General features: G+C 36.2%; 1 protein-coding gene across 3 annotated transcripts in view; it reads left to right on the forward strand.

The window, feature by feature from the left end:
- The window catches only part of chrna7.S (cholinergic receptor, nicotinic alpha 7 S homeolog), a 71,269-nt gene extending 54,420 nt beyond the window's left edge, over positions 1 to 16,849 (forward strand). For all 3 annotated transcript variants that reach the window (XM_018255486.2, XM_041588321.1, XM_018255485.2), the window contains 4 exons: positions 1,790 to 1,984; positions 12,556 to 12,642; positions 13,247 to 13,356; positions 15,425 to 16,849. In XM_018255486.2, coding sequence (XP_018110975.1) covers positions 1,790 to 1,984; positions 12,556 to 12,642; positions 13,247 to 13,356; positions 15,425 to 15,943 — 911 coding nt within the window. In that variant the 3' untranslated portion in view covers positions 15,944 to 16,849. The remainder of the gene's footprint in view (positions 1 to 1,789; positions 1,985 to 12,555; positions 12,643 to 13,246; positions 13,357 to 15,424) is intronic.
- Positions 16,850 to 22,736: the final 5,887 nt, after the last annotated feature.

Consider the following 22,736-nt stretch of genomic DNA (forward strand, 5'->3'; position numbering starts at 1 on the left):
GTACCAGGGAGGGGGCTATAATTAATTCAGGACTGCTAATATTCCAGAATGCCTTTAGTTCAAAATGCAGTATAACTTAAAGGGGACCCGTCACCCAAAAATTTTTTATCACATTAGTCAAGCAAAATTAACTTTAATTGCAGTATATAAATTATTTGAATCTTGTTTCCTTCAGTCTGGGAATTCAAAATGATAGCAAGCAGGCAGCAGCCATTTTGTGGACACTGTTTTTAAGAAAAGCCTTGCATCATCTCAGAATCTTGTTTGCGCACCAGAATGGGGGACCCAATGTCCATTTCCTTGCCCTGGCTACATAATTAAATGGTAAAGACAACGGGGGAATGTGGGGAGAGCAGTGACATCTAGGAAGTGTTGAATGGAAAGTGAAAGTAATTGTCTGCCCCGCCTCTATGCCAATGGCATAGAGGAGGGGCAGACAATATTTGATTGACAGCTGAGATGTTTAAATGAGCTTACAACAGCTATGAATGCTTTAATAAAAAATAGAAATTGGATTTCATGTTTAATTTGAAAAGGACTTTTATTATACAGATGTTTGTGTCTGGGTGACAGGTCCACTTTAATTGTTCTGTTCCAGTGCAGTTTTTTTTCATTATTAACTAATGGTTTTTACAGGGATAAGTAACTGATTGCATTACTGATAAAATAAAAACATAACCAGTGTCTTTTCTGGGACCCCTGTTTTTTTATTTTCCATCGTCAACTGCATTACTATAAAAAACTGAATGAATAAAAATAAAATCAGAAACATTGTGTTATGAAACATCAGACAAGCCAAACGAATCTGCTAACATTTTGTAAGGAGGTAGGTTTTAAAATAGATCAATGCAAGGCAACTGCTGTTCCTTATGGAATTTTGCAAAAGCTACAGATGCTTTTTTGCCTAACAAGGTACATAAATCCAGCGCCAGATTTCATTTTTGGCCGCCCCTAGGCCGCACGGTCTGACCAGGCGGCCGCGCGGTCCGACCAGGCGGCCGCACGGTCCTAGTGCCCCCCTTCCCAGCGAAAAACCGCCGGCGCAGCTGGTGTAGTTGAACAGGGACGCAAACGTCCCCATAATGCGGCTGGGCGGCATGCCGTCCCTAATTTTTGCCGCCCTAGGCCCGGGCCTATGCGGCCTTGCCGCAAATCCGGGCCTCCATAAATCAATATTGGGGTGGAGAATGTTTCTCCTGAAGCATAGAGTTGCAGAGCAGAGATTGTACACAATCTGACTGAGCAAGAGTACTACTGGTATTAGTACTGGGCTTATTCAATAGATGTAGAATTTAAGGTGCAATCAAGCTGTGTATACTGTATAAATGAAAATGAAAATATTAAATGGAAATAGTTACTTAAAATAGTACGAGATGGACAAAGATTTTAGAATAATATAAATAAAATTGAAGGTTTGGAATATAAGTAAAAGTGATGAAAATGCTGATACAAAAACAGGAGATGTTTAAAAACAGTGAACATTAATATTTCTGTATTAAAGAATAAGATCAAAAGTGTCATTAATTTAATTAATATTGCAATTGTGACATTACTTATGTCTTGTAAACCATTAACTATTTTACTTAACTTCATCCAAAGGTACAAAATTATAACAATAGTAAAAATGTACTCATTTATATTTATTTGGCGAGTAACATAAGATCTGGCTAAGTTTATTTAAGAGGTACTTTAAATATCTAACTGCCCATATAATGGCTAATAATCATTAGGTTCGAACTGTAAGGAAAATAAAATAATTTCTAAAGGCAAATCAATATTCTCTATGCAGGCGTTCCTGGAAAAAGAAGTGAGAATTACTATGAATGCTGCAAGGAACCGTACCTTGATGTGACATTTACGATAATAATGAGGCGCAGGACTCTATACTACGGACTTAACCTTCTAATTCCCTGTGTACTGATATCTGCTCTAGCCCTGCTGGGGTTCCTGCTTCCAGCAGACTCAGGAGAGAAGATCTCACTTGGTAAATATAGAGCACTAGAATGACAACTGACTTTACTAAATCTTGTAAACCATTTATGCATGTCTGTACATTTGAGATTACATATTTTTAAAAACATGGATAACATGAGGTTTCAATGATACGTGATAGTGAGACATGAATCCCAAATATGATGTTTCCATTCCTATAGCCTAATTGGCATTTAATTAAAAAACCCATTATTATACATTTCTTTCTATTAATAACTTCATCTTTTGCCCATCCAAGACGCATAAAATCTGTTTAAGTATAATAGTACAGGTATGGGACCTGTTATCCAGAATGCCTGGGATTTTGCAGATAATGGATCTGTAATTTTAATCTTCAAACCATAAGTCTACTAGAAAAATCATATAAACATTAAATAAACCCAATAGGCTGGTTTTGTTTTCAACGGGGATTAATTGTATCTTAGTTATGATCAAGTAAAAGGTACTATTTTATTATTACAGAGAAAAAGAAAATCAGTTAAAAAAATTGGATTAATATGGATAAAATGGAGTCTATGGGAGAGGGCACTTCTGTAATCAGAGCTTTCTGGATTATGGGTTTCCGGATAAAAGATCCCATACCTGTACCTATATTTATACATCTAGAAAAAGGCAATATAAGGTACAGTATAACAGGCAATGAAATGTATACCGTAACGCCACTTTTCTTCATTACGGCAAAAAAAAAAAGTGTCAATATAGGTATTGAATTCACTACTGTAAATGTTATGTTCTAAGTTGTTTAAATCCATTCCTGTATTACATGGCAAACATATGCTTCGAGACAAAACATATGTACTTCGTGTTTGTTCTGAGCTGCGTGTTCAACATTTGCATACATGAGTAAAGTACAGGGTAATGCATTTGGAAGACATTAGGGGAAACTTGCCAATTTAAATGCAGTTAGGGAGCACACATCCTTTCTAAAACTCTGTTACTGCATTGTCTGCCTATTTGGGCAATACAGCCATGCCTACACTGTATATTCTCTGTCTGTGCCCAAATCCTCTGTTGCTTTAAAAATGGCAGAGATTCCTTTTCAGATTTCCAGGCAAGCACAGAAAAGCTGTTGTGATGCTACAAGATAATATTACTTCCAATGCATAGAGAGTTCCGAGGGCACTTAGTGTTTTCCCTGCCTATATTATAAGCATCCTGCAGTGTTCTACAAAGCACAATGTGGGTCAGTATGGTTCTTGAGTGATTATCTGTGTGCATAGGGTAATTGTGCTTTTAATAACTTTATATAATAATATAAAAAAACGACCAGAGACCAATGCCAACCAGCTAGCAAAGCTAACATGAATCTAGAACAGTTATATAGCTGAGACCACAGGCTGGCTGGTTGCTATGGGTTACCCTACGGGGGACATTTTTTGGCTGTTTGAGAACAGATTGGGTCAAACGTTTCATACTTACATACTCGCAAACCTATTAACCTAATCTAGTCAGTAACGTAACTGGAGGGGGGTGGGACGCTGGGACGCCCCGCCCCCCTCCGTACCATATTATCTGCCCTGAAATCTGCAGTGCATGAGCTGCCGGGGGGCCCTGAGGGGGTGCGGGCCCTGGCCCAATTGCACCCCCTGCTCCCCCGGTAGTTCCGCCACTGAATCTAGTTTAAAAATCTTAAAAAAAGGGGAAATAGGCCAATCACCCCTCTTAGTGTAGCTCCATTCTGCCATCAGTGTTCCCACCATGTTTAAGCCTATGATTAAGGGAGTTACCCCCGAAATGCGTCAGGCAATGATGACCAGTGACCTGTTGGAATAAACCACCTAATCTTTAAACACTATTCATAACAAAGAACAGATACTGGGATAATGCAAATTATTGTTTTCAGAGATCAGCATTACAGACACACACAATTGTGTTGTACACTGGGATTTATCTGCACTCAGACACAAGGTTGGAACCTCAAGTTCATTTTGAAGTATTAATTCCAATAAGCTTTTGGTAGAACCTATGGGTTCTCTTTCCATTTCTTATAAACAGAGAATACTAATAAACATTACCCACAAGGGTAATGTTTTCCAGCTGAAAACACTCTATTGATCATACCAAATAGGTATGAACATCGGTGATCTTTTTATTGTATACTTATTTTAAAAAGAACTTTGACCCTACCCATAAAAGAAAAAACACACAATAAAAGGAAGAGGGGCCCTTTACTGTGAGTATACATTTCCCAACTAGAACATAAATGATTGCTCAGTATATCTTCATGAATCATAATGGAACAACTTGTATATGCTTTATATAGAAGCACATTTATCAAAGGTAGAATTTGGAATCCATGTAAAAAATTTTTAACTCAAATAAATTCGAATATACTGGAAATTCGATTGGGAGGTTATTTAGTAAAAAAATCGAACAAATATTACCAACCCGAATCTAATTTGACTAAACTCACATCGTGATTTTTCTCCGGAAAAAAACCTCAAATGTGAGGAAGGCCAGTAACAACTTTAAATGGGCCACTGGACCTCTCCTATTGACTTATACATGAACTTGGCAGGTTTTAGGTGGCGAATAGTCAAATTCGAAATTTATAAGGGTCAAGGTTTGATAAATCTAATTTTTCAAATTAAAATTCAAATCGAATTTGGATTGTTCACAATTCGAATTTGAGAGTTTTGACCATAAAAAAATTATAAAATGCCAATTTTTAATTCGACCCTTAATAAATCTGCCCCTTACAGTTTCACTGTCCCATTCGTTAGAAACAAGCAGATGGATATTATAAAGCAATACGAGTAGGCTGGAATTTGCTCTTGGTATTTCTTTAAATTTCACATAAACTGAATAGAAAACACAGTCAGATTATTATCTGTATATTGGTTGTATTCAACTACTGTATACTGCAGCCAAAATGTCTCAAATAATTTGTATTATATATTTAGCTTACAAATCTTCCATTTGGAATCCGCTCATGGCATTCAAATATTAATGCTAATTTGAAGGTTAATGAATCTCAGAAATGTGTTCTAAGATCTTCCAACAGTTCCACTTTACCTTGACAGCCATTTCTTCACCATGACTATTTTGTTTCCTCCTGAGAAAGACGTTCCATAGTGTAAAATTAAGATCTCCCCAAGCAAAACCTCAGGGGATCTGGGCCTGTGGAACTGAAGATTTCAACCATGCTCAACAAATCTCCTTCTGCTCCATCACCTTTAATCCATGCATAAGATAAATACATCACTGATTTTATGATATCCCCTTTATAAATAACTGGTGGTGTTTTCAGGTGAAACAATAGTGCTAATATTTAACCTTTGAAGGTAATGCTATATGCAGTTTTTTTTAGCATATCTACTTTATATCACATATACTGGTTATAGAAAAGTTATCTCTAGCATGGGCACCTCTCTTGAACTTGTGTAGAATCCTGAGTAGTCAGTTAAACTGCAAGTTTCTTCATTTTTAGTTTTGCTTCCACTGATTTCAATAGGCAGCTTCACTAAATTCTCTTCTAACTAGATAAAGAGGAAAACAGTAGGTAGTATAATCATTCTTTAGCGTTAGTTTTCCTAGACTAAAAATGTTGGGTAATGGCATGAATTTATGCTTAACTTATTTTGCGGTTGCTCTGGGTTACTAGAACTGGTGTAAACCTCAAAACTTTGATTACAGTACCCAAATATTTTAGTCTAGGAAAACTAAAGCTCAAGAAAGATTAAACTACAATATGTGTACATTTCTGAATACAATTTCATTTAAAATTCCTGAGCATCGCTACTTTTTTTGTCAATAAAGATCCATGCATTGAAACAGTCCAGTCATACACATTTGCTCTGCCCTATTATTTGTGGTTAGGGTAGTGGCTAAGACAATATATGTAGTCAGACAGAAAATAAGTTTAATCTGTCAAATAAACCTTTTAGCCCAAAAAAGGGAAACCATAATTCACTGTAGTTGAGTATTTATGCATGTGGATTGCATGTCTTATGGAACAGGAAAAAACAGTACCTACTGATTTTCTCTTCATCTAATTAGAAGAGATCAGTTATAAAACCCATGCTGCACAGTTGATTAATAATGAGTTCTGATTTGCTGTTTGCTATGCATTGCAAATCTTATCTAAGTACTAATTAGCCCTGCATAGTTTGGATTTTGTTAGTGCCTGATTTTATAGGATGGGGCATATCATGTCTTAAAATGTTTTTAAATAGCCAATTAGTCATTGGTTCAGCTACATAACAAATGGGTGTATAGAGCCAGTACACTCTATTGGATGAATCTGAATTGATTATGGATTAGCAATCCAGAATATTTATTTAACAGATTTACCAGGCTAACAACTTCACCAAGGAAAATGCATTTGATATTGCAGTTAGTGATGGGCAAATTTATTCGCCAGGCGCAAATTCCTGCGATTCGTTGCTGGCAAATAAATTTGCGAAACCGCCGTGAAAATTCGCCGGCATCCAAAAAAATGGACGTAAACAGACACCGTCGTCAAAAACGAGACGCTGGCGTCGTTTCGCAAATTTTCCAGTGAAGCAAAACTGCCCAAATTGCAGTAATTATTTGTATACAATCCCTAGATATGCTATTTGATGTGTATACCCAGGATTTTTTTTTAAGGAATAATCTTTGACTTACGGTCATCTTATTTTATATGTGTCTGTTTTAAAAGGAATAATTGTTAAACCCTAAATTCGATTAAATACATGAAATCCTACTATATGTGCAGTTTATTTTTGCAGCCTTTTCTACTAAAAACAGTTACCCATCAACCCTTTAATCAGGAACACTTAAAAATGCACCTGGAAAGGGAGCAATAATTTAAATACATTCTTTAGATCTTCATTAAATGACTGTGAAAGTAAAATAAATCTTCACACTCATACAAAAACACATTAAATAAGGCTAACAAGAAAATGTTTCTAAGTCGAAAGCTTCAACATACTGCATAGGTGTCATAAAAAAGGATGCATATCCTCATATCATAAGATAATTGGATATATGTCATTTCTAGGCATGCTGCCAAAAGGTAGGTAACAATATATGGGCCCCACTGTCCTAGAGATTTAGGGGGTTATTTACTAAACCCCCGAATGCAAAAATCACAAAAAATGTGTGTTAAAATCTGACTTTTAAAAATTCATGTATTTTTCGGAATGTATTAAACCCTGAGGATGGAGAAGTCTGAATCTGAAAATCGGCATCTCAGACCTGTCGAGGTTGCATATAAATCAATAGGAGAAGTCCCAACGATTTTTTTGGGTTTCGTGCAGTACCCCGAAGTTTTCAGAGTTTTCGGGTGAAAATTCCAAAAAAACTTGAAATTCATGAAAATCAGATGAAAAAATCTGAGAAAATCGTGAAATTCAGATTTTTTCCCGCAAAGCAAATTTTTGGGAAAATTTAATAAATAAGCGTAAACCCTAGCAGATTTGATCGGAGTTTGTAGCAGAAAATATTGAGATAAATTCAGACTTTGATAAATAACCCCCTAAGTTGAAGTCATTTGAAATTCTTTTCCAAAACAGAGTTTTACTAACATCTTCTGCAATTTTCTTGCACTATAATTTTATAATTAGCTAAAATGAATCTAGCATATTATAAAGAAATTGAATATAAATATACAATTATGTGTTGCATTCCATTCAAAGGAAAGCTTTATAAAAGCTTTAAAAAAAAGCTTTATAAAAGAATGTATGGGCCTGCTCTAATACATCTCATGACTGGCACTTTACAGGCACTGCACTTCAGGTTTATTGTTCATGTACAATAAATCTCTCAGGCCTTCTTAACACTATGGGGCAAATTCACTAAGCGCCGAAGCGCCTAACGCTAGCGTCAATTCGCTAGCGTTGGGCATTTTCGTTACTTCGCAAATTCACTAACGAACGCTGGCGTAAATTCGCTAGTGATTCTTCGCACCCTTACACCTGGCGAATTTGCGCAACGGACGAAACTACGCAAAGTCACTAACGCGCGCATTGTACTGAACGCTACCTTTTACGCTAGACTTCCTTCGCTACCTCAGACCAGGCAAAGCGCAATAGAGTAGATAGGGATTGCTTCAAAAAAAGTTACAATTTTTTCTAAGTCCCAAAAAACGCTGGCGTTTTTCTATATTAAATTTTTTGGGGCTCCCCTCCTTCCCCCCTATATTTCCTAACTCATGGCAACTTAACTATACAGTGGGCACATGTGTAGGGCAAAATAAAAATTTTATTTGATGTTTTGAAGGTTTCCCAGGCATTTGTAGTGCTGCTACATATTCCTCCATTGAAATTTGAATTTGGTGCCATATGCAAATTAACCATCGCTAGCATAACTTTGCTTCGCTTAGCGAATCAACGCTAGCGCAACTTCGCAACCTTACGCTACCCCTGACCGCAACTTCGGATTTTAGTGAATTTGCGGAGCGCTGGCGAAACTACGCCTGGCGAAGTGTGGCGAAGTGCGGCGAAGTTACGCCTGGCGCAAATACGAATCTTAGTGAATTTGCCCCTTTGCATGCACTGTCCAGGGTATAGAGGAGGGTCTAATTGGTGGAACACACGTTATTTCTCTTAGAAAGGGGCATTTACCATACTAGTGTAACCCTTTCTTGGCTAAAACAAGCCAAATGGAAGGTGAGGATGTAGTGCAACTACACTTCTCTTGATGTGATGTAAAAATAAAGATAGAGGATGCCAGAGGTTCTTGCATACAAAACAGAATAAAGGCTTTGTTGTAAAAGCATCACAGGGTTAGTATTAGTCAGGATTTCACATCAGATACTGTCATAGGCAGAGCAGCGTTCTGTGACACCCTGTGGAGATGGCCTAGCAGATTTAAAGTTTCACCTTTAGGGTTTCTAACCACTGTAATCCAGATCCCATACAGTAAAAATTAATCCCTCTACAGTACTGTGGCACATTCACTTAGGCTAGCACAGCCCAAGGGAGAGCTACGTCCAAGTATCTATCCTTGTTGGAGCACAGGCTGCCCTTTATATCCATTCCTAACTATCTTACATTCCTAGAACATGTTATAACAAAAGCTAGTCCTGTAACTGGCTAAACCTCATTTAAGGGGTCCCTGTTCCTTGACTTTAATTAGAAGGGGTTTCCATCTAGGGCAGAACAGTTTTACTGTAAACCCAGGTTCCCAGATCAACAAATGAAAACCAAAGTGGCAGTGCCACCCCTTTCCCATTATTATATTACAGTGTAGCAGGAAATGGTCACTATCTCTAACAGTCAATAACATGGATATATAAGATACATGGGCTCTGCCCAGTAACTAGGAGAATTAACTCTATAGGGGCTATTAAACCTATGGGTCCCTACACTAAGGGGGTTCTTTACTTAAACTTACTAAACTTACTAAAACCAGATTCCCATCTTCAATTTTGCCTTATTTATCAATAAAATAACTTGAAAATTTGGTGCGGGAAAAGTCTCATCATGAAAAAAATCTCACATCTGAAAACTCTTTTTTTGGATTATTGCCTGAAATTTTTTTGAATTCTCGTACGAAACCCAGCGCAAATCATGATATCCAATTGTAAAAAGGACATCTGTCATTGACTTCTACATTACTTCAGCATGTTTGAGATGTTGAGTATTTCTGGATTTTGACTTTTAGCAGCCTTGGACATACCTCCCAACTTTCCCATTTTTAGAGTCACAGTCTCTCTTTTGACAGCTCAACCTGCAATCCCTCGTTTGTACCGGAAAGTCCCGATTTTCTCTGTACTGAACAGGCAGAAAAAGAAACAATGTTTCTAACTTAATTGGCTTTTGGCAGAGAGCCCAGAACAGCCACAGCTACATATATGATACTTTTGTAACTATTTTGAGATAAGCAAATAAGTAATTGTAACAATATAAGATAACAGGTCTCTTGGGAGAAGTGAAAATCTGCCCATATGCTTATTATAAATAAGGCCATCATACCTTATTTATGACCATGTCATTATGAAACAGCTATAACAATTTTCCTTTATAGATTTTGTTTGATTATTTATTTTTAGCTTAAATCATTTTAGTGTTCATAACCAATTATTTGGAATTGGAATCCAAAACCTTGAAGTGGATATAAAGCCTGCCTATGTAGGGAATACCTCTGCTGTATCTGACAGGTGAAGTTAAAGTCTTCTAGAAAAAGCAGAGAAGACTGAATAACCAAAAAGTTAAAGTTTCACAGATTGTATATAATGGTTCAAAAAGTTAAAAATGAAAGGCCATCATAAAAAGTTTGTTTTGCTTAAAATAAAGATTATGATAGGGATCAAGTACAATGTACTGTTCTATTATTAGCGAGAAAGAAAATTTTTGAATTATTTGATTTAAATGGAGTCTATAGGAAATGGCCTTCTCATAATTTGGAGGTTTCTGAATAACTGATTTACAAATAGCCATCAGTTATATTGCAGGTTTAAGTTGGTGAAGCATTGAAGTCGAAGTTTTTTTAAAGAGACAGTACTTCGATTATCGAATGGTTGAATAGTCGAACTATTTTTTACTTCGAATCGATGTCGAAGTAAATTCAAAGTCAGAGTTTCCTATTCGATGGTCGAAGTATCCAAAAAATGACTTTGAATTTCAAATTTTTTTACTTCGAAAATTCCCTCGAATTCACTTCGACCCTTGATAAATCTGCCCCTAAAATTCGACCATTAATAAATAGACCTCCACATATCATTTTGACATATAAAAGCTTCAGTCTGAGATGTCAGATGTGAGTCATTTTCGGAGAATTCTTTTTAACTTTTCAAAAAATTGATCCTTAGTATATTTCCAAAATGCAATAGAATTCTAAAAAAGAGCAGTAGAGGGGAAAATATGGCTGAATTATTAACAGTCGCTCTTTCCGTATTTGTAGGTACCATATGTGATTTTAATATTTTAATATTTGCCTCAGAAACTGGCAGCACCCCTGTCATAAAACACCATAAGACCAGGGAAATGGAGCTTCTATCCATTATGCAAGCTAATATTTGTCTTTATTTATGGACTATTCTTATAAAACATACTACACTGTCATTGCAATTTTATGTTTGTTTTTATAATGTAGGTTTTTATGACTGTAGGTGTTAAGTGCTCCACCAGTTTCTAAGGCAAGTATTAGTTCTAACAATGTTGGAACCATTTGTGTGCAGCACTTTATATTGATAACTGGGTCATATTTCACTTTTCTGTTAATTGAGTGACTGCATCATCGTAATTTGCCTTCAGAGCTTAATCCGTGTAAATCTAATACTTGTAAAAATAGCAAGCTGACTTTCATTTGTGCTGTTAAACCACAAAAATCCTTTAAAAGCCATGTAGTCTTTGTCATTCTCACTAAGGCTTGTGATTGTGCATTATATAAAAAACAATGTTATTCTGTGCAGATGTTTCTTTCTCTGCAATTTGATGTTCAAGTAAAATCATCCTCAGCCTGATGGTAAAACCGAAAGTATAAAAATGCTTTTTTATTTTTGTAAATTTAAATGTAACGCATTGATTGTTTCTGAATTGTTTCTGAATTTTTGAAAATATGAGGGCTGCTATTTAGGGTTTTAGTAGGACTCCATGGCAGATATTTGCATAGCCAACAACATATAATCTATTCAGAATACAATGACTTTGGTCATTAATGTAACATGCTATGATTATGTGAACTATATCCTTGATAGGGAGTCTATGTTACTGATTCCTGTGGATCCATGTTGATCCAAAGGGACTTGCCCCAGTTCCACAGGCACCCCCAATGTACTATAAATATATATCCAAGATATATGTCCCAAGGCTCAATTCTTAGTTAAAAATTGAATATTTATTACAAATCCCATTTAAAATGGTACATACTGACTCCACGTGGCCCACCTTATGCGTTTCATACCCTCCGGTATGGTTATGATTATATGTAACCATCATAGTTAAAATGAATGATTAAATGAAACATGTGATAGGGTGAAACTGATGAACATATTCACTTGTTTCCTTGAACACCGTTTTGAACACCACAGTTTTTTTTAAAGTCTATATTCAACTTGGCAAGTATTTGTTAGTTTATGAGTGTATTAAACTACTGATTGCTACTACCTGGTTGGAGAAGTACAGCTGGCTCTGTTTAGGCCTTTATGTAAACTGTATTGAAAAAGGAAAAACACAAGAGGTATCATGTCAGATTTAAACTCTAAGCATGATAGCGTTCACAAAATTTCACCAATTACTATGCAATTGACATATCACTTGCAATTGATCGCTATGAACAGCTGGACTCTGCTTATTTATTTCAGCTGTGCCTTTAAAAGTGCATCTGACAGTAGGAAATTAATGAATTAACACCTTCCTTAGCATGGTGAAATATCAAGCTTCTGCTATGCCTTGCATCCTTCTAGCTACTGCTAAGATGGGTGCATGTGGGCTGTCTCTTACATGGCAGGGGCATAATTTGGTGTCAGGTGCCAATCTATGCATTTTTTAAAATAGAGTGGAAAGATTTACACCTGCCAGCGGGAAGAACAACTATTAGGGAGCATGCGCACCATAGGCAAAATACATGGTGTTGTAAATGAAACGAAGAACATCATTTTTGTAAAGCACCTAATATGCCTTATGCTTGTTTTAGGTATAACAGTCCTATTGTCCCTCACTGTGTTCATGCTGTTGGTAGCTGAGATTATGCCAGCAACCTCAGACTCTGTCCCACTAATAGGTAAGAATACGAAATGCTTCTGTCTGCACCAACCCATCCTTCACTTCATTTTTATATTTGTTCTACCTTACTTACTTTTTTAATAAATTTTTTTGCTTCTGAAGTCCTATAATGGTTTAGTTTTCCATCAACATTAGGAAAGATGAACGGAGCGATATCCACAGTAAAAAGATATTGTTTGGGGTTTGTTGGGTCAGCATGCAAATACTGAAACAAGAAACAAGGGGCAGATTCACTAAGCGACAAATTTGAGCTAGCGTTCGATTTGATTACATTGCAACACTTCATCAGGCGTAAATTCGCCCAGACAATGCTAATTCACTAACATGCAAAGTTACGTCATGGACGATGAACGCTGGCGAAGTAGTGCTAGCGTTACTTCGGCAAGCAAAGCGAAGTTGCGCTAGCGTTGGCTAATTTGCATGCGGCGGGAAGTGAAAGTCGAATGCACGTATATGTTGCAGCAAATACATTATATTACACAAGCCCAGGGAGCCTTAAAAAAATAAAATAGAGTTGTTATAATGCCCTACACATAAGCCCAGTGTATAGTTTATGTTCCATATGATCTAGCCTCAACAGATATCCTCCTCTCTTCCCACAGCACAGTACTTTGCCAGCACAATGGTTATTGTTGGATTGTCAGTGGTTGTCACAGTTGCTGTCCTTCAATATCATCACCATGATCCGCATGGTGGGAAAATGCCAAAATGGGTAAGTCCTGAAGACTTATGGAAAGTTCTTACAGTATGTATCCATATGATATAGAGATAAGATTTTTTGAATAAACCTTAATTAATCCTTTGCCTCCAAGTTGACTTCCATTACTATTTCTAGAATACAGTAGCAGTACAGTAGCAGTATGGGGCAGTATACTCGATTGTGTAACTCAGAATGGCAGTTTTTTGGTTGTTTTTCTTAAAGGAAAAACTATACCCCCCAAAATGATTACTACGTTACTAAGCTACAGATAGTCCACATCTTATTAAATGGCATATTAAAGAACCGTACAAAATTGGAATATATGTAAGTATATTTTGTATTGCCCTTTTACATATTTTCTCTTGAGTCCCCATTTTATGATGTTTTCTGTGCTACCTCCGATCTCACCTAACCAGAAATACTGCCGCTCTAACTGTAACAGGAAGAAGTGTAGAAGCAAAAGACGGGACTTCGTCCATTAGTTGGCTCATGTGACCTAACATGTGTGGTTTTGTTTGTGTGCACCGTGAATCCTAGGATCCCTGCCCTAATTTCTTAAAATGGTCGGTTTTCTATTTATGATTACCCAATGGCACATATTGTATAAAAAAGTATATTATTATTATGAAAATGGTTTATTTACATGAAGCAGGGTTTTACATATGAACTGTTTATTTAATGCAAAATAATTTTATAAAAACCTACATTGTTCGAGATATAGTTTTCCCCGTAACAACTATATATATCCTTTGCTATTTTTTTCACTAAACAGGGCAAAGATTGAACTAAAAAACAAAACAGACTCTTATGATTACATGGGGAGTGCCTGGACTTAGGGATTACAACATAACATTTATCCATTAGGGTATTATAATAGACAACTGGTTAGGAAAATATGGATTTTTTAAAAAGGGTGTATATACAGTATGCCCTTTCACACAATAATGAACAATATACATACTGTAGCATTGCAAATAAGTGTTTTATAGTAGTACCAGTACAAGAAAATTGTAAAAACATAGGCATTTCTGTATTGTCAAAAAAAACACACCACACCTGTCCAGTCTACTGACCAAAAACAAAGACAGAGTAATAATAAAATGCCATTATATACAATAATGCATCACATTGGTCTGAGCAAACAACAAACAGAATTCAAATCTTCAAATAAATTTCTCAGTTTATTTTTATGGCCACCTCATATGTGAAAAGCAAACTGTTTATCTGGTCTTTCCTTCTCCTATCTCACTGTAATGTATTGATACAGTATGTGTAAAATTCACTGTTGTCATGAAAATTCTAATTAAAAGTACTTGAGCATAAAGAACTTGTAAATGCAAATAATGAAACACTGTCAGTGGCATCAGAAGAGTAACTAGAAATAAAACTCCCTTGTCGCAGACCTTGACTTCATCATTTTCTGCTGTCCCAAGGGCTTTCTTTTTTCCTGTTGTTTTCAGATATAAAATTCTATCTTTGAAGATCTTGTTTTGGGTTGCTGCATCGTTTGTAATTTTAAAAATATGTGCATAAATTTAAATGCTGGTTATTTGGCATATGCAACTTATAAGCAATATGGAGGTAATTTTCATTTTATTACTACATTTCATATAGTCATTCTGTAATATGTCTGTGCAGCCCAAACCATTGCAAGATTGGCAAAACAAAAGCTCTGTCTTTATAGCGATAAAGCAAACTGTAATGCATGGGAATAGGTGAGGCCACTTTTTGCCTATACAATGACACGTTAAGATGAGGATGATGTAAGATGAGAAAACATGGATCAGATAATGGAAGTTCTAAACAACTGCAGTTCAATGGATCACACGATGATCTTATACATTGCACTACTGATGGAAAATGACTGATAGTGAAAGCTTAAAAGGAAATAAAGAAGACCGAGTCATGCCTCAAATTTCCCATACAGGTATTTTTTTTCTTAGAATGGTGTATGGATGAGAGTCACTACAGAAGACAAACACTGGTTAGCACAATAATAATTGTTATCCAAAGCTCAGTTCTCAATATATTGCATATTGTACCTTGATGCTTGTAATAAATTACTTGTTTTAACTCATAGACTAGAATAATTCTCCTAAACTGGTGTGCCTGGTTCCTAAGAATGAAAAGACCTGGGGAAGACAAAGTCAGACCAGTCTGTCAACATAAAGAGCGCAGATGTAGCATGACAAGTGTGGATGTCAACACTGTAAGTGGGCAGCAATCCAGCAATGGTAATATGCTATACATCGGCTTCCGTGGTCTGGAAGGCATCCACTGCACACCTACTACAGATTCTGGCGTAATCTGTGGCCGGATGACTTGTTCTCCAACAGATGATGAAAACCTCCTTCACAATGTTCACCACTCTGAGGGGGATCCTGACTTAAGCAAGATTTTAGAGGAACTGCGGTATATTGCTAACAGATTTAGAGACCAGGATGATGATGAATCCATTTGTAATGAGTGGAAATTTGCTGCATCTGTTGTAGACAGATTGTGTCTTATGGCCTTCTCTGTCTTCACTATTATTTGTACGATTGGCATTCTAATGTCGGCACCAAACTTTGTAGAAGCAGTCTCAAAAGATTTTGCTTAGGGTTCAGCAGTTCTAGTGATCCTTTAAAGGTATGTTTTCTGCTTGATGGATTTTTTTTGTATATGAAGTATATTATGTATTGAATATTAGACAGAGCTACACAGCACATGCAGAGTCCAAGCATAGCAGTTTACTTGTTGAACTTATAACTAATGTCAGGGATATATTTTGGGAGTCTGGTGCCCTGACTTGCTTATATGCTCCATTCGATCTAGGTTAGCATTTAGAAGCTATTATTTTATACATAGATTTTCTTAATATGAGATGAAGTGCAATGTATGAGCTGAGAGGATCTGCACAAGTCTACTGTATGTGTCACATTTTTTAAGTATTTCTGTTGTGTTAGCACATCACTATACAGCTTTATGAACTGCCATCTTGTTTTTGCCAAAATAAAGAAGGTATCATGGGACAGTGTTACACATACTTATTTTAGGTTTAGTAAATAGCCCATTTGTATCAAATGTGTAAATTAAAAAATATCATGTTCAATAAGAAATCTATGGGTGCTTCATATTTTGGTCTGTAGCAGAACTAGGTTTCTTTGCCTGCATTTATTATATAAAGATGGAGCAGTATTTATTGGTGCAATGCTATTGCCTTTGCATCTGCCTCTACCAGCTAACCAAATACCAGAGTTGTCTTGGTCATCCAACATCTGCTGCACTTGGCTGTGGATTTAGGTAAGTGGTAGTGGTGGAGTTAGAGGTGCAAGTTGCACCAATACATAACACTCCATCTGTAAAGGGGTAGAGAAAAGATATATATGGGGTAAAGTGTTGACAATATTAAGCATAATACCCTGCATTTAAACAATGATGAGGTGCCAGACTAGGCTTGTGATGCAATAAAGTATGTTGATATATGAATTTGTTTGAAATATGTGAATAAAATCTGAATAAAAAGTTGGCATTGTTTAAATATGTGTTATTTAGGATAAGCTACCTCATCAAACCACTGGCATCTAATACTCTAACCACTGAACCAGCACAGAAAATAGCCTCAGTTTTTAGGATACAAATAATAACTACTGGCTATAGTTGCAGTTGATGTATATAGATGATAGACAGACAGACAGACAGATAGAAAGAAAGAAAGATAGGAAGAAAGATATATAGATTAGATAGATAGATAGATGATAGATAGATGATAGATAGATGATAGATAGATAGATAGATAGATAGATAGATAGATAAATAGGATAGATAGATAAACAAGCCTACCAAGTTTACCAGACAGATAAAGCATAGTAAAAAATCCAAAAGTACTTCACACAATAGTAAGCTCAGGTGTAACGGAGCTGGTGAAGTGAGGAGTAGCCAAGAAACCATAAATGTAAATTGTGGTATTCAAAACTGAATCAGAGTCAAACTACCCAGAACAGCCTGTGCAAGTACAGGGTGGGTAATCAGGCTGACATTCAGCAGGTGGAGAGTCAGATCAGGTTGTGCCCCAAGATAACTAGGCATGAAAGTTATTGGTGTCCTATATAGGCCAGGGATCTGGTGCCAGTGTAAGTGTGTCAAGATATTTTCAATCTCTCATAAAATGGTACTGAAGCTGATGATACAAAGTGAAAAACTTTCCTGATTAATGGCCCAGTGGCACATGCATTGTGTGAGTACAGTCTGACCAGTTTAGTGGAAAATAACACTTTGGCTTACACTAGTAGGTAAATAGGAGAACACCTAAAGAGAAAAAGAAGCATTGGAATTAACCTGCATAGCTTTTTAAAATTTAGGCTAAGGCAAGGTAGATAAGAAACCCCCAATAGTTCCCATTATATTAAAGGTTTATTATTTCCCTTTAACTTATCTGAGTATGATGAAAGCTTGCATCTACAATAGATTATTAGACTTTTAATGACTGTATTATTCCACAATGCTGAATAGCAGCCTACAATGAATAATAAATGACCCTGCTGTACATGTAACTGATCATGTAAAGTCCCCAGATCATTTGAAAAGTCAATGACACTTTTGAGAAACACTGCATATTCTACCATAAGTGAATTTAAATTGCTCATGCGAATAATTTTGTTTTTTGTGCATACATATTTTTCTTGTGAGACATTTTTTTTTTTGCACAATTGTAAGTACAAGCACAGAGGTGGGAAGTATAGAGGCAACACTGATACTTTTAGACCAATTTCACAGGGGGTATATTAATCAGGGTCAGACATCAGGCATTCCAGGTTACCAAAGAATCTCAGTGGATCCAGATCCAGTGTGCCCCATTGTAAGTCAATTTCCATAATCCCTTTCATATTGAAACCATAGAACCATGTTATATATAGATTTGGCATATTTTACCTAATGGTAGTGATGGTGGACCCTAGACGATTATCTGGTCAGATCTAGGAAATCCAACCTGACCCTGATTTTATATAAGTAACTTCTGTCAATTTTACATTTATGTGAACTTTTACATGTTGTTCAGGATATCAATATTCCCTGAACATGCACTGGTGCACATTTTTAGACAACAATCATCCATGCAGGAGTACCTGTGGTACTTCCCAATTACATCAATGGGATGTAACCCACAGTGAGTAATAGGCATTGAGATTGCCAGTAGTCAAGCTCCCACAGTGAGATACATCTTTTGAATTTAATTCCATTGTTTTGCCTTTTTGTTAAAGCATAGTAGAAGAAGATAGTTTAACTCCATTACAATCAACCGCTGTGATGTGGAATACCAAATATTCAGGCTTTTTGAGATTCCAGGGGTAGCATTTCTTTTGGTTATAACTACAGCTAGTACAGAACATAGAATAACTGTACAGTACATCATTATTGTATAACACTGACTGCTACACTCTGCTATTTAATTTAACCCTACCATACTACCTTCCAAGCATATGAATAACGTCAAGCTCAATATATGAAAGTAATGCAGCCAGCTGTAAGCCTGCAGTGCTGTCTGGAGCAAAGCCAGCTATACTGTAATAAAGGGACAGAGACAATATGTTATTGATTTACTGCAGAACAGGAACACAGATCAATCACACTATAATACACAAGAGCCTAAAATATGGAAATTGTTTTTTCAACATATGTAGGGACCCATAGGTTTTAATATGTCCCTATGGCTTTAAGCCCTACCCTTCTCCTTTACTTTTCTAGTTACTAGGCAAAAGCCTATGTATCTAATGTCTACTTCTATTTGCATAACTAGTAGTTATTGGCCAAAGGGTGTAATGATCACTTCCTACCACACTTCAATATAGTGTGTGGAAAGGGGTGGATCCTCCTCTTTGGCTCCTGGTGTCCTTCCAGCTAGGTTGTTCATATTGAGCCTGGGTACACCAAGGCCCAGTAAAGCCACCGCCCTAAAGGGACAGCACCTTTAAGTGTTTAAGTCTGGGACCAGGAAACCCCTGTGAATGAGGATTAATAAGTGCAGGATAGATTTTTCATAGACTCTCTATGAGTGACAGGTTATATAGAAAGAGCATTTGTGTGCTCCATCGAGGATCAGTAGCAGGAAGTAGCTTCTCAAAAGGCTTCCTTGTATACCTTTAGTGATGGGACCACAGCGGATAGGGTGTTAGGCTAGAATTCTTCTCCCTAACCACTCCACTGGATGGGATCCGGACCACTTAAAGGTATATCTGCCTGAGGGAATTGATGTACGCTTGACTACTATGCCTTTTGGGAGTCACATCCTTTATTGCTGTATCATCCTCCTCTATCCACTTGAAACTGTGATATGCTAATACCTCCTCATATGTGGTTATTTGCATGTGTTAAATAAACCATCCATTTGTTTCACCCTAAGAACCTCCTGGTGTCCAAATCATTCCTATTTTTATGTACAGTAGCCTGAGTGTTGAGGTTCCACTACACTTTTATGGGAACCTTCCATTTAGCGAAGGCCCTGATCCTGATGTGTGAGTCGCAATGTAACCCATGCTCCTATCACTAGCTGGACACTTAACTATCTGTGGTCTGGATAGCCCAGATTAGTGTTACACATATATCTGTTTCTAAAAGATCTAGCTAAAGAACAACATATATTTCATTCCATATAAAACAAAAAAAAGTCTCTTTCAACTGATAATTCCAGATCCTAAAAATATTACTGCATATGTGGTATCAATTCAATGTTTAATAGCTAGATTAATGTGAAAGCAAATTTCAGTGTACTGTGCACATTAAAATGAAATTATGGCTACAATAACTCATTGTAATATGGGGATGCGGCGTATTGTAGATTTTTTTTTCCCTGCCTATTTTCAGATTTGTTTTATGTTTGCTCTTTATATTCAGGTCTAGATTATAAGTAAAAGCCATCTGACAGATTCCATTACAATATGTAAATTCAGTAAGTGTTCTGTAATCCTGCTCTTTTATAACATGGTATAAGCATATTTACTAAAATGACAAGATGGAATGTACATTCATATGAAATTATTATTTTTTGTCCTCTAAAATTGAATCTGAACAAATGATATTATATGAAAGAAAGAAGATTGGGGACTAAGAATACAAGAGTCTTCTTTGGAATCAGAACAACATTTTGTGATACCCCTAAACAACTGTACTTATATTTCAGTGATTTCAAGAAATATATTTTTAATTAAATTCTGATTATATAGTATGTGAAGTTGCTTCACTCAAAGCAGACACGTTTATATTGTGGAAGAGCTAGCAAAGTCAGTATAGGGCAAAATCAAAAGGTTGCACCAGCAGCAATTTATGTTTTATATAATATTTTTGCATGTCTACTGTCTATTTTCATGCAAAAAGCAAAATTCAGTTTACTACGGTACTGTGTAATTTAAATATATATTTATTGGCTATTCTTTAGCCAACTCTTTGCATGTCACAATTTCTTTATTTTTAATTTTATTTTTTTAATCCGTCATCTCTCTTTCATGTTCTACAAAAACGGCATAAAAGTAGTAATACTGGTCCAACAAATTATACAGGTTTGTAGCTTCACTGAAAACTTCCACGTGTAATCTGTAATTAAGAGCTCCTGCTTAGTCTAAGCAGAACCCATACTGTAACTCCTTTCTCGTTACAGAAGGAATGACATCACTGATTTATTTGAATGACTGATTCCAAGTGTAAAAAACACTGGGTATCTTTTAATGAGAGAGCAATAGGAGGATTATTTACGAGTTTCAATTATGATGCACAAGGATAGCTAACAATGGTCCCGTGATCTTCACTCCTATGCTACTTGGTATCATAATTTAGCACCAGTTCACCTTAATAACTGACATGCTATATACTTTTTTTTCTCCAGTTGAACATTATTGAATACAAGTGTACTGAGGTGTGTCAGAGTAAGTCACAAGTTCCATTAGCAAAGTCAATTACATGTTACCGAAACCATTAGCTTTTAGGCTTTATATGTTTTTTTCTTCGTATTCTTAGATGACTTTGCTTCAAGTCCAACTTGGCAGACTTTGCATATACTATGAAATAAAGCAGATCATGCAGTCCTGGGTAATCCAATTATAGTCTGGTAATATGCACTCAGCAGCTCCTGCCAGATACGTTCAAATGCAAGCAATATAAGAATTTTAGCTCCAAGCCAACATAATGTTTTATTGTAACATGGCAGCATTTTAATAACATTATATATTTGGAATTAATACTGACACCTACATATTCATATTTATAGCACATAAGAACATAAAATATAAAAATAAATTAGTTACAATATTTTACTACTAATAGTAAGAAAATCATTACTTTCTTCCATATCCGTATATCAGTACACATGGTAGCATTGCCCCGCCCAGACAAGGAGGTAGGACCCGTAACATAACCAATCAAAGCTAAAACATGACTAATCATGACCTATAGGACCACAGGACTTCTTACTCACCACTGTTTTTTTTTTTTGTCCTACTGGACAGGGAGGTAGGATCTCTCAGTTTTTACTTTTAGTGAATCTGTATTTAAAGCAGTGACATTTTTTATTTATTTTTTTATTTTTACTGTAGACACAGAGGGACGTTTTCCAGGCAATGGAGAAGAATTTGCTAAGTTAACCATTCTGCTCCAGGGTTCTGCAATTTCAGGGAGGAATACCACTTACCTAAACCATGTTCATAGTGTATAGACTCAAGAGCAACAGGTATGGATACATTCTGGCTTTCAACAAGACTGAAATCCTCTGTCCATTAAAATCACCAGAGCAGCAGTAAGACAGCCTTCTAATTAGTGGCTCTAATTGTGCTCTTACTTTTCTAATATTTCTGAGGCTTCTAATACTTTTTTAATATTTCTCAGGCTTTCCTGGTATGGTATATTATATTGAGAGATGATATGAACTTCTAATATCATTGGATCCAATGTAAAAGTGATCAACAGAATTTTTGTTGTTGTTGTTGGTGCATTATGTAAAACGTAATTGTATCTGCAGTTAAGTAAGAATGGCAGCCAGGGAACAAGCTTGGAAATAGGCCCATGGCAATCATGGTACTTACCACTAACCAGTTTCCATAAACATACTGTATTTCTCTTTCCTTTGCATAGAACATTGTATCAGTTTATTCATGAACAGCTGCAGAAAAGGAAAGTACTCAAAAACACGTGTAAGCTAGCACTAAAACTTCTGCCCTGCCAAAAGAACTAAAAAGACACTGCAGAAACATGCCACTTATGAAATTGGCATTTTAAATTGTACATTTTCTTGTTTCTTGTAATAATTTTCCTTTCGATGCTGATGCATTAAGAAAAGTTCCCCTTCTTTTCTGCTTTTCATCATCAGTGAAAATATGATTATGTCTGTGAAGGTGGTTCAGGTGACTGACAGCAGTGAATGATGCATA

This window comes from Xenopus laevis, chromosome 3S, assembly GCF_017654675.1.
Source record: "Xenopus laevis strain J_2021 chromosome 3S, Xenopus_laevis_v10.1, whole genome shotgun sequence".
NCBI classification, from domain to species: Eukaryota; Metazoa; Chordata; class Amphibia; order Anura; family Pipidae; genus Xenopus; species Xenopus laevis.